The sequence below is a fragment of the Microcaecilia unicolor genome, chromosome 1 (genome assembly GCF_901765095.1).
Source record: "Microcaecilia unicolor chromosome 1, aMicUni1.1, whole genome shotgun sequence".
Taxonomy (NCBI): Eukaryota; Metazoa; Chordata; class Amphibia; order Gymnophiona; family Siphonopidae; genus Microcaecilia; species Microcaecilia unicolor.
Genome location: NC_044031.1, coordinates 706,646,602 through 706,665,509, shown reverse-complemented (window position 1 = coordinate 706,665,509; position 18,908 = coordinate 706,646,602). Strand labels below are relative to the sequence as shown.

Sequence of the window (18,908 nt, the reverse complement as noted above, 5' to 3'; positions counted from 1 at the left end):
CCCATCCCTCTCCAATCCCCTCCTCCCCTCTGAGCTCTCCCTCTCCCATCTGAGCCCCCCCCCAACAAGAGACGACAGAGTCCTCTTCTCCTGCCACCACCCTGCCTTTTTTTTTTTTAATCCATGCAGCGACGCAGGCAGCGCCTCGCGTCTGCCCTGCGTGTGCTGTGAAAGGGAAAATCACCTCGCTGGTGTCGGGCCTTCCCTCGCTGTGTCCCGCCCTCAAGGAAATAGGAAGTTACCTCAGAAGAAGGCAAGACACAGCAAGGGAAGGCCCGACGCCAGCGAGGTGATTTTCCCTTTCACAGCACACGCAGGGCAGACGCGAGGCGCTGCCTGCGTCGCTGCATGGATTAAAAAAAATGGCAGGGTTATTGGCAGAAGACGAGAGCTGTCGGCTCTCCACGGAGCACCCCCCACCCGCTGGCACCTGGGGCGGACCGCCCCCACCGCCCCGCCCTTGCTACGCCACTGCATGTGGGAAAGAGGAACCCGAACTATAGCTACGTAATACAAGGTTCCACGTTAGGAGTCACCGACCGGGAAAGGGATCTAGGCGTCATCGTTGACGATAGCTTGAAACCCTCTTCTCAGTGTGCGGCAGCAGCTAAGAAAGCAAATAGAATGTTAGGTATTATTAGAAAAGGAATGGAAAACAAAAATAAGGACATTATTTTTCCTTTGTATGGCTCCATGGTGCGACCGCACCTCGAATATTGTGTTCAATTCTGGTCACTGCATCTCAAAAAAGATATAGTGGAATTAGAAAAGGTGCAGAGAAGGACACAAAAATAATAAAGGGGGTGGGACGACTTCCCTATGAGGAAAGGCTAAAGCGGCTAGGGCTCTTCAGCTTGGAGAAAAGGCGGCTAAGGGGAGATATGATAGAGTTCTTTAAAATAATGAGTGGACTTGAACAGGTAGATGTGAAGCGTCTGTTCAGGCTTTCCAAAAATACTAGGACTAGGGGGTATTCAATGAAGCTACAAAGTAGTAAATTTAAAACGAATCGGAGAAAATTTTTCTTTACTCAACGTGTAAGTAAACTCTGGAATTCATTGCCAGAGAATGTGGTTAGCTTAGTGGAGTTTTAAAAAGGTTTGGACAGCTTCCTAAAGGAAAAGTCCATAGACCATTATTAAAATGGACTTGGGGAAACTCTACTGCTTATTCCTGGGATAAGCATCATAAAATGTTTTATACTTTTTTGGGATCTTGCCAGGTATTTGTGACCTGGATTGGCCACTGTTGGAAACAGGATGCTGGGCTTGATGGACCTTTGGCAGTATGGCAGTACTTATGTACTTATAATGCATTTGGCGATGAATATGATAAAGGTGATGGGACAACTTCCCTATGAGGAAAGGTTAAAGCGGCTAGGGCTCTTCAGCTTGGAGAAAAGACGGCTGAAGGGAGATACGATAGAGGTCTATAAAATAATGAGTGGCGTGAAACGGGTACACGTGAATTGCTTGTTTATTGTTTCCAAAAATACTAGGACTAGGGGGCGTGCAATGAAGCTACAGAGTAGTAAATTTAAGATGAATCTGAGAAAATATTTCATCACTCAACGTGTAATTAAATTCTGGAATTCGTTGCAGGAGAATGTAGTAAACGCAGTTAGCTTATTAGGGTTTAAAAAGGTTTGGATGACTTCCTAAAGGAAAAAATCCATAGATCATTATTAAAATAGACTTGGGGAAAATCCACTGCTTATTTCTAGAATAAGCAGCATAAAATGTATTGTACTGTTTTAGGATCTGCCCAGGTACTTGTGACTTGGATTGGCCACCTTCGGCCTGTCCCAGTATGGTAATACTTAGGGACATAGCTTCACATTACAGTTCCAGTAGCACCTCACATATCAGTGTAAGGTATGGGCAACTATTTTTAATGTAGTTACCACTTACTCTTCACCTCACCTGAGCACTTGGATCGTGAAATATCCAGGGCATTCTTTGAATATCATTGCATTAAAAAAATATTTTTACACTGTCCATCCTACTAGTGGCAGATTCTTCTGAACAAGACTAGAGTGTACATTGGGCATTTCATACGACCCAGAGCACTTAGACATGATGAGTGTATGCAAGTCATCAGTCTGTGGAATCAAGGGCCATTTTTGGGCTCCTTGTATTTTTGACAACCCACATAATTCATGCATAGTTGAACAATCAGGTGGCCAAGTCTTATGCTGTTAGCAGATTGCAATTCTACAATCTTTTTTTCAGGTAGTGGTGTTAGACTCCATAGATCTATTCCTCCCATTTCTTAATGTGAAACTTCACTAATATTTACAAGGTGGTTCAGTCACAAAAGGGTGCATTTTTCTTTTCACCTAAACTAGAAAATGTCAGTGTGCCTACTATCCTATTTCTTTCACAGTAATATAATAATACTGTTAAATTAAGGCACAATGAAATGGGTACCTCAGCATGCATGCTTTTCATTACTCACTAATAACCATAGTTCCCAGTGTTATTTTCATGGTGCCGTATCAACTAATTTCTTATCAGTAGTGCCAAATATCATATCACCAACCCGATAGCTCCACTCAGGTTTTTTCAAACATATGATGACCGATACTGTTTTTTCTTCATATGTATGTCGTGCTTTCCTGGTGGCACATAAGGATTTCACGAATTGCTTATCTACGTAGAAATGGCAGTGATTATTTCTCTCGTATGTGGTACGTCATCTGAACTGGAGTTGTCAGGTACATTTATTTGTCTCTCCAATAGTGCATTCTCTTTCCCTCTATAAAGGGCTATTTAGATGCCTTTTCACTATTCCATCATTCAATGGCTAATATTCCTATTATTCGTCAGCTACTTCCACAGAGGTTTATTGAGACAAAGGACTTCTTTCATCTTTGTGCCCAGTATGACCTCCATTTGTAATTTGGGATCTCATTCTAGTGCTGAATATTCTTAAAATGCTCTGTTAATCCAACTTCACAGTTTCGCATATGTGACTACAGGAAGTAATTTCCAGTAGCGATTGCATCAGAATGCCTAATTTCTGTGGTTCAGGAGCTACTGCAATATGACAAATATACACATATTCTTCAGTATACCGTACTTCTTCACACACATCTGCATATTTAACTAACGTTGTTTCTCCATTCCATCTCAACCAGTATTTTATCTTATCAGTATTCTGCATATTGCCATATACTTGTGCAGATCACAGATGTTTCTAAGCAGCACTCTTATCTTTGAGCTCTTGGTATATAATTGGCTCGTACTTACTTCTCTAACCCACTGTCTTAGTTCTTTCATCTTTTCACTTTGTGCAAAGGGTCCTTTGTCTCAGTACACTGTGAATTGCATCTTTTTCTACTGGGAGCGGAATGGACATTTTCATCCCTTCCAAACCCCACAAGTCACATCACATTGTCTGGGAGCTAGGTATGGTACGCAAGCTAATTTCCTGCAGCACTGCCCCACTAGACAGTTCTAACAGACATGTGGGCATCTTTGCATATCTTAATCAACATTACTCATTTGATGCTATCTCTTCAGCAGATTCTGCTTTATTTTTCATTGGTGTGAAGTGCCAGCTCACTACCTCCTCCAGTTCCAGGAAACAGTCCTCTCAGTTTTACATTTATTATGTTTGCCATACTTATTCATTTTCCCTGTTATAGCTTCGGAGTCTTCAACTGTGTGGCTAGATGATCTCACTGTCCATGGAGAAAAAAATAGTTAACTGTAATGGTAGTTCTCCGTGGACAACTAGCAACAGTTACCCACCCACCCACCCACCCAGAGTTGCCGCCGGCTTAGGGATTAACTGAACTGAGAGAGAGTGTATATGTTGGGTATAGTGGCGGGAATGCAGGGACATGTGCAGAAAGCTCTTTTGAGATTTTTTGTGCTTTGTAAGACTGGGTCAGTGATGTCACCGGGGAGTCAGTTCAACTATGTGGCTAGATGATCTACTACTGTCCACGGAGAACTACTGTTACAGGTAAGTAACTATTTTTTTATCCGGTGGTAATCGGGCAGTGCCGTGTGCTGCCTGGTTACTGCCGGGTTAGGGTGGGAGCCCTTACCGCCACCTAACTATATTTTTATCTGGCAGTAATTGGGCAGTGCCATTTGCTGCCTTGTTACCACTGGGTTAGCGTGGGAGCCCTTAACACCAACTGGTAAGTGCTCCCCCCCAAAATGGATGTGCAGCACGTGGTTCACTTGCTGCATGGCCATTTCTTAAAAAAATAAATGACAGCCTTTTACCTACTGCGGTAAAAGGGGGTCTCAGCATACATGAAAAACATGCGCTGATGCCAGTGCAGGCCCCCTTTTACCACAGCATGGTAAAATTACCCCTTAGTGAGGTTGTGCAGAAGTACTATTATTAAATAGTAAATATATATATATAAGAATTAAAGTTTTACTTTTGGAAAAATGTTTTTCATATTTTTTATTTACACCAAGAAAAAACCCTCTGCATCACAAAGAAAAATATTTCAAGACAACCTGCTGGCTAAGGAAGAGGAATACAAGTAAGAATGCTAATAACTTCTGATGCTGAAAAATACTTTGCAGTATGATTGACTAAGTAGTTTTCCCTCCATAGACACAAGCTATAATTTTTATAAAATGCTCTTAGGGCCCTCTTTATTAAGCTGCACTAGAGGTGCATTAATGTTTAGGGGCTCATTTTTGAAACAGAAAAACATCCAAAAAGCGTTACAAAGTAGTAGATCAACTTTTTTTGCCAAAATGTCCAGATCGCTATTTTTGAAACTCATTTAAGACATTTTTCTATGCAGTTCGTATGTAGTGTATCCAAATCACAAGGGGGCATGTTGGTGGCATGTTAGGGGTGGGATTTGGGTTTTTCCAAAACTTGGATGCTCTTCTGCCCAGGGCTGAAAATTAGATGTCTTAAAGGTGCTTTCATTGGAACTGTGTTTTGATCTGTGCCAAGTGTTTTAAACCTGTGCCAAGTGACTTAATCCAATCAATCTGGTTACATAGAATCTGGTGACTCTGGTGAATCCGGTTGTGTCTTAAAGGTGCATTCATTAGAATTGTATTTTGAATTTTCACTGCCTGAGAGTTAATTCAATCAATTTTGTTACATAGCATCTGGTGATTCATAGGTTGTCCCTCTGGAGGAGGGGCAATTGTATACAGCTATGTGGTAAAAGAAAAAAACAAAACTTAGTTTTACCTTGAGAGTTGTCTGAGCTAAGTTGGGCATTTTCAGACTTGGTTTGATTGTAAACTGAGGTTGTGTCCTAGTCTCACCCACCCACCCCTAGGTGAACTGCTCTTATATAGGGTAATCAAGGGACAAGTATCTTCATTACACTTAATTGGTCAATCCTACTCCTTGTTATTCCCTATTATAGTTCACCTTTTCATACTTGTGAATCACATCAATATGACCTTCATTCAGTGCAATACATGTTCAGCTTTAATCCTAAGGCAAACTATTTGGAACCTTAGAGCTTGTCCTATCGGTCTCCAAATATCATCTTTGAAAGATGAGATCAACAAACTCAAGAAGGAATTGGCTACAGTTAAAGAAGCATCCAGGATTACTAATTTCCCATCCAATTTACCACCACCACTGCCACAGAGAATGAAACAACAGAGGAATAGATGGGTCACACACAGTAAGCTCTGGTAGACTAAGATATATGACACAGAAATGCTCACCCTCCCAAATGCCCCTGTCAAATTCTTTTGCTGCGTTGAATCATTATGATGCTGAAAAAAGAAGCACTGTTTTGAAACTAGAGGCAATGAAAGTAGCACAACCCAAGAAACATCCCCCAAATAATGACAGATTGGTGAATAGCAGAAAATTCTTACTGCTTGGAGACTCCATTATCAGAGGCATTAACTTAGGAATACAGTTCAAGGGTTCCAACCTAGTGAAATGTCTTCCAGGATCTTCAGCTACAAGATGTACAGACCAAATACTGAAAGTGATCCGAGAAGAGATCAAGGCTTCAAACACTGATGTTGTAATTATTTATTATTTTTATTTTATTTAATACATTTATACCCCACATTTTCCTGCTAGATGCAGGCTAAATGTGGCTTACATGAATCTGTAAGAAGGCTACAGTACAGAAAGTACAATTAAACAGTGTAAAAGTAAGATAGTAAACATCATTTAAACAACAATGTGTAAATGATAATGGAGATAATAAAGATAATTAGTGTCCAAGAGTCTTGATTAAACTAGGAGTTAATCAGAATTATGTTGAACCTGTAGAATAAGCCTTCTTGTACAAGACAGACTTCAATAATTTTCTGAAATTTAAGTAGTTCTGGGTAGATTTTACTGATTTGGGTAAAGCATTCCACAGTTGTGTACCAATGAATGTGAAGTTGGAGGCATAGGTAATTCACCTGAGGACAAATGATCTGGCCAACAGAAGCTTGAGTAGGGACTGAAATCTTTGGTTCAGACTGTGACGTTTTTTGAAGTAATTCCTACATGGGGGAAGGAAGAGGAAAGACTATGCAAAACAGTGGAATTCAATAAGTGGTTTGTGTCTTCGTGTAAAGAAGAAGGTTTTAGATACATGGGGCATCAAAGGCTGTAATGATGGGCTATATTTTTCTGTGATGAGAAAAAGGATCCTTGGGGAGAAATTCAGACAGTATGTTTCTAGACATTTAAACTAGAGGGTGAGGGTGACAAAAGGAAACAAGGGAATTCAGAAAGTCACCCCCAGAATAAACATGATGGCAGAGGGAAAGGTCATGTAAATATAAAAAAAACACCTAAATTCACTAAGCACATTGAAAGCAATGAGCACAAATGCTTGTAGTCTAAGTAAGAAGGTTCAAGACTTGCAAGCTGCTTATGTTTGAAGAAAACTTGGCTCTTGTTGCTATTACAGACACGTGGTTCAACAGTTCCCATAAATGGGTTGCGACCATACCGGGTTATAATCTTTTTAGGAATAATAGAGAGGGCCGAAGAGGTGGAGGAGTGGTGCTGTATGTGAGAGACAATATCAGAGCGGCTGAAATGCAGGGAACTGGGGAAAGGAAGAAGCTTTATGGATCGTCCTGGAAAGAGAAGACGGAACCTGTATCCACACGGGAGTTATCTACAGACCTCTGGCACAAACAGAAAAGTTAGACAAGGATCTGATAGATAGATAGTTTGTCTGACATGGATTGGAATGTCCCGTCTGCAGAATCGGAAAGAAGTAGGGAGATTGTGGATGCCTGTCAAAGTGCCTTGCTCAGACAAATGGTGACGGAATCCACGAGGGAAGGGTCGATGCTGGATCTAGTGCTCATGAACAGAGGAAGTGTTTCCAATATCCGGGTGGGTGCCCACTTATGTAATAGTGATCATCATACCATATGGTTTGATATAAGCGCAAAGGCGGAGTGCGGATGCACAGAACTCAAAGTACTGGATTTCAGATGTACTGATTTTGATAAAATGGAAGAATACTTGAAGAAGGAACTGTTAGCGTGGGAAGGAATAGGAGATGTGGAAAATCAGTGGTCAAAGCTAAAGGCTGCTATAAATATGGCAACTGATCTTTATGCAAGGAAAGTAAACAAAAACAAGAGAAGCAGGAAGCCTATATGGTTCTCCAAACAAGTAGCTGAAAAAATAAGAGCAAAAGAGGCTTTGTTCAAGAAATACAAAAGAACGCAATGAGAGGATCACGGAAAAGATTATCGGATTAAACTCAAGGAAGCAAAGAGGGAAATACAGCTAGCGAAAGTGCAAGCGAAAGAAAAAAATGACTAAAGATGTAAAGAGAGGTGACAAAACCTTTTTCAGATATATTGGAGAAAGGAGAAAAGATAGGAATGGAAGTGCGAGACTGAAAGATAATGAAAATGGCTATGTGGAGAGTGATGAAGATAAAGTGAACGTACTAAACAATTACTTCTCTTCGGTGTTTATGGAGGAAAATCCTGGAGAAGTACCGCGGTTGGCTGCCAAGGGAACATTTGGGAATGGAGTGGATACTGCACTGTTTGCGGAAGAAAGAGTTTATAAACAGCTTGAGAATCTGAAGGTGGACAAAGCTATGGGGCTGAATGGGATACATCCCAGGATACTGAAGGCGCTCAGAGAGATTTATTTAATAGATCTTTACAGATGGAAGAGGTTCCGCGAGATTGGAGATGAGCGGATGTGGTCCCTCTTCACAAAAATGAAGACAGGGAAGAAGTGGGAAACTACAGACTGGTAAGTCTCACGTTGGTGATAGGAAAAATAATGGAGTCGCTGCTGAAAGAAAGGATAGTTAACTTTCTAGAAGCCAACGGGTTACAGGACCCGAGGCAACATGGCTTTACCAAAGGAAAATCCTGCCAAACAAAACTTATTGACTTCTTTGACTGGGTGACCAAAGAACTGGATGAAAGACGTGCGCTAGATGTAATCTACTTGGATTTCAGCAAAGCTTTTGATATGGTCCCCCACAGAAGACTCGTGAATAAGCTGAAAGGGTTGAACTTAGGACCAAAAGTGGTGAACTGGATAGGAAATTGGTTGACCGCCAGGTGGCAGAGGGTGGTTGTAAATTGAATCCGATTGGAGGAAAGGAAGGTGAGCAATGGAGTTTCTCAGTAGTCGATTCTGGGGCCGATTCTCTTTAATATATTTGTGGGAGATATTGCTGAAGGGTTGGAATGAAAGGTTTGCCTTTTTGTGGATGACGTGAAAATAGCCAATAGAGTGGATACCCTGGAGGGAGTAGAAATAATGAGAAGGGATCTCCAAACGTTAGAAGAATGGTTGAGGGTCTGGCAGTTAAAATTTAATCAATACAAAAGTATATATAAATGGAAGAACTTAAATAAACTTCCTAAGTCAAAAAATTACTCACTACTAAATCTCAGAAAAACAAATTAATCAAAACGTAATAGCTCACTGCAACAACTATCTCTCACAATGTGATATGTGTTTTAATGTACTCAGTCCGTACCATTCCAACCATTATATCCCCAAAAGGAATATGTGGTAGTATCACAGATGGAACCATCATAGCACATTAGGTGTCCGCCTCCTTATAATGTGTATGTACATACAGCTAAGCCATCCATAGCTTCTCTGATATAGATATATAACACATCACTACATGGCTCAAAACATGATTTCCTAAATATACTGCTGGATAGTTTCATTGGAGCATCTTCTAGTCTTAGTACTGTTTGATAGTATAAATAACTTGTTCACACCATACAGAATTTTATAGACCTCTGTTGGTATCAGCTGTCACTTGTTTCTTCTCCTAACCAGTTGAGCCTTTCTTTTTATAAGAGGACTGATCAGCCCTATAATCATTTTTCTCCTCATTCTGCTGTTTTGAGGTGCAGCTACCCAGAACTGCTTGCAGTACTTAAGTTGTGGCTTCATCATAAGGAGTCTTTCATGTTGCCAAGTGCCTTCTGAAAATCCATATACAATATATTGACCGTCTTGCTTTAAGTTTTTTATTTACACATCTTACTGGAATATTACTGCCCCATCCTTGACCATCTTTAAATCTAGATTGAAAGCCCACCTCTTTAACATTGCTTTTGACTTGTAACCACTCCCCCACATTAATTGATTTGCTTTCTTTATTTTTGTCTATTAGATTGTAAGCTCTTTGAGCAGGGACTGTCTTTCTTCTATGTTTGTGAAGCGCTGCGTACGCTTTGTAGCGCTATAGAAATGCTAAATAGTAGTATTCAACTACATGTGCACATATATACTGCAGTTGATGATAAATTCTATCTATCTGTACTCCAACACAATATTGTACAGTGTACATGATATCACATATGCACATTTATAAAAAATACGTATGATTCAAGTTTCTAAACATTAAAACATAAGGAGGTACATTATAACTTGTACCAGAAAATACTATATGAATCCCCACAAATACATATGCTATTAAAGATTTTATAAATTCAAAGCAAATACATATGAATATCACTTCCCTTGAGGATATGACGTGCTCGTGCTTATACTTCACATACTCCACTCATAGTCCATTCATCCTGTCCATTCTCGCAATTTCAATGAAGGTTCCCTTTAACTCTGGCCGAGTTTCGCGTAGTGTAATCAGAAAAGGAATCTGAAAACAGAATCAACATTAACCAAAAACCAACCCCACATGTACTGGAATATACTCCTTTACCTTGCGCTCCTAAAACTAACACTCATAAAACAAACTACTTACAAAATATTTTACAAACCCAATAACGGACACCAAACCCCGAGCGGGTCCACATCCGGGATCCACCTTCTCACGGCTCAGAGCATGTGACATCATATTTCCCGCGCTCTTTAAATACTCGTATGAGCCCAGCACAGCCTCTCTCATTGAGCAAACAAAAACAGCTGTCTATTGCGCTCCCATAGAGCTATAGTCTTCACTTGCTTTACCCATCATAGATTATGAATGCATTGCTTTTGATTGCACAAACATTCCAGGAATTGTATGCCAGCCCTCACAGGGTACATTCACAGCCACTCGACCTCCCTATTTAACCCACGAGGTTGGACTTTATCCCAGGAGAAAATGAAACGTTGTCCCTTCTGGATGAGTATATTATTTATTTATTACATTTATACCCCACGCTTTCCCACACATGGCAGGCTCAATGCAGCTTACATAGCAACAATAAATATACAATTTGTAATAAACGTAATAATGATGGGGTTATATTACTCAAAGAGCCCCCACTCTGCAATTCAATATGTAGAAGAACAGTATATAGTGTAAAAAAAGTGGGAGAGCGACCAAGGATACCAAAAACTGGAGGATGTTCGTTAGTAAACAATTTTATTAATAATTTGAAGACTCGACACAACGTATATCTCAGGTCATTAATATCGTGGTGGAGCTCCTGACAATGTGCCAAAAGCTTGACTCAAGAGAGAGAGACCTTGGGGTGTTGGTGTCTGAGGATCTAAAGGTGAAGAAACAATGTGACAAGGCGATGGCCGTGGTCAGAAGTATGGTAGGCTGCATAGAGAGGAGTATAACTAGCAGAAGAAAGGAGGTGTTGATGCCCCTCTACAAGTTGTTGGTGAAGTATTTGGAGGCCATATCTTGCTAAAGATGTAAAAAGACTGGAAGCAGTGCAAAGAAAAGCTACAAAAATGGTGTGGGATTTGCGTTGCAAACCATACGAAGAGAGACTTGCCGACCTAAACATGTATACCTTGGAGGAAAAGGAGAAACGGGTGTCATGATATAGACGTTCAAATATTTGAAAGGTATTAATCCACAAACAAACCTTTTCTGAAGATGGGAAGGCAGTAGAACTAGAGGACATGAATTGAGGTTAAAGGGGGGCAGACTCAGGAATAATGTCAGGAAGTATTTTTTCACAGAGAGAGAGGTGGATGCATGGAATGTCCTCCGTGGGAGGTGGTGGAAATGAAAACGGTAATGGAATTCAAACATATGTGGGATAAACACAAAGGAATCCTGTTTAGAAAGAATGGATCCACAGAATCTTAGCAGAGCTTGGGTGGCAACACCGGTAATTGGGAAGCAAAACCAGTGCTGGGCAGATTGGGCAGACTTCTACTGTCTATGCCCTGATCGTGAATGAATAGATATGGATGGGCTAGAGTGTAAGTTTTAAGGGGCTTTGACATTAGCTTCAGAATGTTTAGTACAAGAAGAGTGCTGGGAAGACTTCTACAGTCTGTGCCTTGAGAATGGCAAAGACAAATCAAACTTGGGTTTACATATAAAGTATCGCATACCATGTAAAATTAGTTTATCTTGTTGGACAGACTGGATGGACCGTACAGGTTTTTATCTGCCGTCATTTACTATGTTACTATGTTAATATAGTTCCATTTTGGCATTATTCCTTTCATTGGTGGACACCTAGCAAGAATGTAAGGGCTAATTTAGGAACTGGTCATCTCCTTAGACAAACAAATCCAGAGTAATTGCTGTCTACTTGATTTTGTGTACATTAACAGTGTCTACAGTTCTGAGGGAGTGGAAGGATAATAGTAAGGTCTCATTCACTTTTTGGTGGAACTCCGTATGTCTTATTTACAAATACGAGGCTAAATTAGCAGAAAAAACTAATGGAGTTAAGAATCTCTTTAGAGTGTGGAAGCCAGTAGTTCTTTTCTGTGAGAACGAAAAGATTCCATAACTTAATTATGTAAGTTTGGCACATCTGATTGTATCGATATGTTTTGACTTATATTGTATTGTATTGTTTTGCTTAGTCTTCTGATCCTCTTCCTTTCCTTCACTTTTGTTTTTTAATTATATGTAATATGTCATATACTCTTAGTTTTTTTTTCGAGTTTTGAACCTTTAGTGTGCAGGATAGCTCTCCAAAATGTGTCAGTTTGGTTGTTATTTTCCTTATACACATGTATACAGCTAACTTGGAGTCCTATTACAAAGGTGCGCTAGCATTTTTAGCGTGGGCTAAAACTAAGCACATGCTAAATGCAAGAGACACCCACTGATATATATGGGTGTCTCTAGCATTTAGCGCACACTAAAAATGCTAATTCCAATTTTTAAATGAGCCCCTTAGCTCCCATATTATGTATTGAATGTTTATGTTTTTTAATTAAAATTTCAATAAAGATGATTTGAACTAAAAAAAAACCACACCTCAATTAAAAAATGGTACAACTAATGAATAGCAATCAATAGAAATGTGTGAGCGAGACCACCCCAAGTCTAATGTATGACCCTTACAATACCTCAGGAAAGTAACCATCTGACCTAACCTTTGAGATTGTATAGAAAAAATAATTTTCTGTTTTCTGAGCAAGCAGAGAAACATCAACGTGTAGATTAAAATCATCTAGCACAATATATCTAGAAAGTTCAATCTCAAGAATACACAAACACACAGTCAGTAACAAGGGGTTCATACTAGTGGTTCCTGGTGGACTTTAAGCATAAGCCCCAGTCCCTAAATGAGAGCAGCACTAATTTGCTAATTTGCACCCATCTAACTGGGAAGTCTAGTGTTGCCACCCCTCTCGGCTGGACTGTAGTGATGTGCTCCCAGATACCTGTTGTTTGTAGTCGTGGCGAATATCCAGGGAACACACACTCACAGCCGTGGGAGTAGAACAAATAAACTAACCTCGTCCTTTACTCTCAAAGAATAAAGGAGGAAAAGAATCTAAATTTAGGATTTGTTCCTGAAATGGAAGGACCAAACTTTCAGATTTGCAAATTATCTCTTTCTTTATTGAATACAAATGCAAGCAAATTTTCATTCAAATAAACTCAAATTCACAATTAGTGTGTGGCTTAATATAACTGCAATAACATATTCAACATTCAAATGTAGTTTTACATGTATACCCTTAACCTTTTCTGTTTCTTTCAACAAAATCACCTAAAAAGGCAGAAAAGAACTTTTTCAGATAAATATTTAAATTGTCTTTTATCAAAATCAGATATTTGTTTTTATTTTCTTTCCTTGCTATTGATGTCAGAATTTAAGTCTTTATGGGTATTATGGATGTTTGTGCAAGGATCTCACTTGACCCCAGAACACTTAAGCATGTCAGGAAAACATGGATTTTTTATATTTGATGTTGTTCTGTTCTTTAGTTTTCCCTTAAAATGTTGTAAACAAAAAAAAAAAAAACGTAAATCTCCTTCAACACCCTTTGCAAATGTCACTTAGCTGTGGTTGAATTTATTTAGGTGAGGTCTTTCTTGCGTTGGAGCTCAGCCAGACATTCTGAAGAGGAATATTTCACCAATCTCTTCTCCCTAAACCTCACTTATAAAGAAAATAATTCGGGAAACAAAACCTTAGAACTGCCTGAGCTGGATCAGGAACGGACTCTACTCTGGTGACAATTAATCAGTTCTCAATACTGTGGCTACACTCTCTAATTGAAATAAAATAAGTTAAAGGTTTTCTCACTACAAAAACCTATTTCTCACTGTTGGTTCCCTGTTCAAAATGCTCCAGCAGACTTTAGCACTGCATTCAGAACCATCACATGGTACACAGTCCCTATTCCAATGATGTTTCAACATTTCATCTCACAAGCCCCACTCAAATACATAATATTACTCTGCATAGCTATCAGAGCAATCTGGAAAATACAGCAATCATACAAAAGCAGTGCTTAATCTGCTACCTGACAAACCTTGTACTGAACTCAGAACATGTGCACAAAACACACTTTCCACACAGACACCACCCGCTAGCAGCCCTCTTCAAATCACAGATTCACCTTCAGTCTTCCCCTCTGTCCCACTTTAAAACTCTTTCACACTATTTCCTGACACCCTTATAGGCTTTCTCATTTAGTACAATTTCCAGCACAAAGCACAACCTCTCTCACTCTTACCAGCGTAGGCAGCCATGTGTGTCCACTTAGTACCTGTGCACACAGACTCTTATTCCACCTTCCATGACCTTAAATTCCCTTAGAACTTAACCATACCATTCACTGCATGCAGGGACATACCTCTGTTTCACTCCAAACCAAACTAAATTTGGTTTAAAATTTCTCACAGCTTTCTATTAGCTCTCACTCACCTGAAACACACCAGGTTTTCCCCACATGTATTCAGCAACACAATCATGAAAAAGGCAGTCTGTTTATTGAAGTACTCACTTTTAAGCTCAAATCATCTCATTCTCAGCACCAAAGCTCACCTTCACTCACTTTCAATATTAAAGTACCCTTTTTCAATATCACCTTTCACTTTAAACTCGCAAAATCCATACTTTTATTCTTACTTTTACACAGACACACACTATACGTTTTTACTTTTCCCAGTCTTCCCTTGCTCTCATCTCTCTCTGCTCACCAGGGTTGCCAGGTGGAAAAAATTTTTCACACCCAAACGAGCCCAAATCCAGCCCAAAACCCGCCCAAAGTCAAACCCCGCCCCTGACACCCCCACCCCGCGTCATCACCCCGCCCCTGCCGTCATCGGCCCCGCCTCCCCCGTCATCGGCCCCGCCCAGAACGTCACTAACCTCACTCAAAATGTCACTAACCCCGCCCCCCGCGACCGAAAAAACCGCTTTAAAAACCGCCCAAAAGACCCAAAACAAGCCCAAAAAACCGCAACCCACCGCGGGCAAAAATTTCCCGCGGCGGGTTGCGGAAAACCACCCAATTGGGCGGTAAAACCGCCCACCTGGCAACACTGCTGCTCACTGCAGTCTCCCTGGCAACTCACCCCCCCTAGAGGATCTGACATCACTCAACCAATCAGCTTGTCAGAGAAAGACAGTTTTTTTTCTCTGATCTGTTTAGAATCTCCCTCCCCCATAGAAGTAAATGCAAAACTTACTACACAGAGAATTTCAAAGTCAATTTTAACCTGAACTTGTACCCAAAACAGCAAGAAACATATTATAGTACAATCCCCACCTAATCATGGTTTATTTCTTTAAAAATAAAACCACATTTAAGAAACATCTCACACTTTCTTCAGCTAACTCCATTAACAATTCCCAAACTAAACTTTAAACCTTTTCCAGCCAGCAACATTCACCAAAACCCTGGAACAGCCCCCCCAGAGCCCCAGGAAAAAAACATTTAATATATGATACCATATATTACACTAGACACAATAATTTTTAATACTTGATTTTAACAACACCAACACCCCACCTCCTTGTCCACCCTTCCCTTGCAGTTGACAAGTATATCCAAAGGGGCACAATTGGTTCAATAAGACCTAGTCATTAACCAGATCCTGGTCAGGCATAGTTTATCAAGGTTAAACAATAGTTCAGTCTTCTTTTTAGCAGAATAAACATTAATCAAGCCAATTAAATACTTATCACAAAAGAATAATCCAATTGTCTTGGCAACGTAGAGACTACTGAGAAATCCCGATGATGACTTGGAGAACCCCTTGTCATATATTCAGTTGCCCTTAATGAACCATACTAGTAATAAACAGTATGATATTCTCACCCTCACCCATCTGCATATTAAAAACAAAAGACCTGAATGACTAAAACAACAACAGTAATAAATTTAAAAAAAACAATAATACCTTGGGCGCACTTCTGGCTCACACTAAAGGTCACACAAAGACCCTTAGGCATGGCCCTTTGGTAGGTGGCCATGGCCTAGTAGGCCCTCTAGGATATTCACTTTTATACAAGACGCAGTATCCCTTTCAAATGACATCATCAACATGTACCAGCATCTGGAATGGGGCAAAGTCAAGTTGCCACAGAATGAGTCCTCTGCTTTTTCCTTCAAATTGCTCCAGGTAGGCTCGTTAATTAGCAGATCACCCACCTTGGGCATTTACTTTTATATGGGAAGGAGCATTAACGTTCATCTGTGTCTGGAACACAGCAAAATTGAATCACTGCAGGGTGAGCGCAAAGTACTCCTCTCCAACTTTCAAACCACTCCAGTAGGCTCAGTAATTAGCCATCTCTAAGCATTTTGGGAATTTCTTAGTCTACTTTTCTCAGTACAGTACAAAGGAGTACAAACATCAAGATATTAGAAATAAGTTAAAGAGACTCAAATTATTCATAGTGATCTAGTTGGCAGTTTTACCCCAAACAAAAATAAATAGTATAATAAACTTCGGTGTTCCTTTCTGTTCCAATGTGCCACATGGCATTGGATTCAGCAGTGGCAAAAGACAACTTTTTATTATTAATTGAGAGAAAACCAATAAATTTCTTGTCATCAATATCAGACCAGTCCAGACTAGTGGGTTATGTCCATCCACAAGCGGAAGGTGGGAATAGTTCCAAGTACTTCATCCCTTAAGGATATTGTGCAGCCTGGAATGCTCAGTATTTTCTTTGTGTCCTAGTGGATGGTGGACAGATGTGCAGGTCCTCTTCATGCTTGCTGGCTATTGCCTGTCCCAGCTCGACTGCTTGATGTTTGAGCAAGGGATGTTCTGGTAACCCAGAGTTTGGTTCATTTAAGATGACACCCAGTGGTACTGGGTCCCTCCCGTCCCTTGCCTGGGGCCTGGAGCTCAGTGGGCTTGGATATGGCATGGTGCAGGATTGTATTTCCTCCTTCTGGGCAAGTATGGTTATTTCTGTTTGCTTTCAGTGTGAGTTGTGACAGGCTCTATATGCTTGTGAGGTTAGTTCTTTTATTTTCTTTCTGGAGCCTCCTGTGCAATGACCCCCCCAACTAAAAACAAAACAAAACCAGTACTTTAAACAAGGCTCATCTAAAGGCTTTAAAACACAGGGGCTTTAAAACACTGGGGTTTTCGTTGGTGGTTGCTGGCATCGCAGTGTTCTTGGTCAGGGCTGCAGATTTTTTTCTGCTGTTCATTTGGTGGTTTTTTGGGGCTTTGGTGGCAGGCTTGCTTCTTGATGTCTGTGGTTCCGGTGTGCTCTCTTCATGTTGGCGCAGTTTCGGGCAACATATTCCTTTAGCTTGCAGTGCACTTCTTTCCACAGGGCTTGCTTCTGTCCGCTCACTCTTGGTTGTTCCCGCATTAGCTGTTGAGCTATTGGTGTGCCTCTTCACTTTTTGCTTGCCACAGTGGTTAGTTCTCTACAGCAGTACATTTTGCAGATGATGCGCTGATACCACCTTCTGTCTCTGGGCCTGACCGCATGGGTTTCTCCCGCTTTCTGAGAGTCCTAGTTCCACTTCCCACCTTGCAGCCTGGTGGTTCTCAGCCTTAGTGGATTCTTTGGTTGGCGACTGTATTTGCGGTCCTTCTGGGGCGCCGCTGGTCCTGCATGGGAGGGATCCAATGTTTTATTTTGCTGGGGTAGCTCAGGCTACGTCATTGGTTCTCTTTTTCTATATGTTCTCTACTAATTTCCTCAACCCCAGTGTGAACTGTGGAGCTTTTCCCCCACTTCTGCAGGGCGATGTATTTTCTTGTGCTTGCCTGTTCCTACGGGGTTGCCTCTGGGATGGCCAGTGAGGTTTTTTTCTCATGTGCAGGCCAGGTGCTGCTCCTTCTGGGCTCAGACTCCTGGCTGTTTTGTGGTTGTCTCCTTTTAAGGCACACCAGTCTTGGTTTGTGCAGCGTGGTTCTCTTTCTGTTGACTTGCTCTGTTCCTGGATGTCGAGCTTTGCTCCATTCCTGACTATCGAACCTTCCTCTTTCCCTGGATGTTGAGCCTTCCTCTTTCCCTGGATGTTGAGCCTTCCTCTTTCCCTGGATGTTGAGCCTTCCTCCTTCCCTGGATGTCGAGCCTTCCTCCTTCCCTGGCTTTTGAGCCTTCATCCTTATCTGGCTGTCAAGTCTTGGTCCATCTCTGGATGTTGACTTTTGCTCTATCTCTGAAGGTCGAGCCTCTGGAGGATGTCAAGCCTTGCTCTATCTCTGGCTGTCGAATCCGTCGCTGAAAGTCGAGCCTTGCTCCGTCTCTGGAGGTTGAGCCTTGTGCTGTCTCTGGAGGTCGGGCCTTGTGCCATCTCTGGAGGTTGGGCCTTGCTCCGTATCTGGAGGTCGGGTCTTGCTCCGTATCTGGAGGTCGGGTCTTGCGCCGTATCTGGAGGTCGGGTCTTGCGCCGTATCTGGAGGTCGGGTCTTGCGCCGTATCTGGAGGTCAGGCCTTGCTCCGTCGCTGGCGGTTGGGCCTTGCTCCGTTGCTGGCGGTCGGGCCTTGCTCCGTTGCTGGCAGTCAGGCCTTGCTCCTTCCTTGGAGGTGGGGCCTTGCTCATTCTTTGGATGATGGGCCTTGGACTGTCTCTGCATGGTGAGTCTCAATCCATCTCTTGACTGTGAACCTGCATGGCTCTGGTTGTTGAGCCTTGTTCCATCTGTAGAGGTTGAATCTGGCCATCTCTGTGCATGTCTAGCTGGGCTTCATCTCTGCGGGCCATGCGTGGCTCTCTTGCTGCAGGTTGCCTGTGGCCTTCTCATGGCTCCCTCTAGTGATCTCAAGCGGGGCTTCGCTCCCAGATGCATGGCATCACTTCCTTGCCATTTCTTCTTGGGGAGAGTTTCTTCATCT

At 41.4% G+C, this 18,908-nt stretch overlaps 1 protein-coding gene across 2 annotated transcripts in view; it reads left to right on the top strand.

The window, feature by feature from the left end:
• The window catches only part of TEX9 (testis expressed 9), a 180,467-nt gene that overhangs the window by 9,179 nt on the left and 152,380 nt on the right, over positions 1–18,908 (top strand). Inside the window, exon 2 of one of the 2 annotated variants that reach the window (XM_030189039.1) lies at positions 4,443–4,510. The exons of the other annotated variant lie outside the window; for it this stretch is intronic. Within the exon in view, the coding sequence (XP_030044899.1) occupies positions 4,443–4,510 (68 nt within the window). The remainder of the gene's footprint in view (positions 1–4,442; positions 4,511–18,908) is intronic. 2 annotated transcript variants of the gene reach the window in all.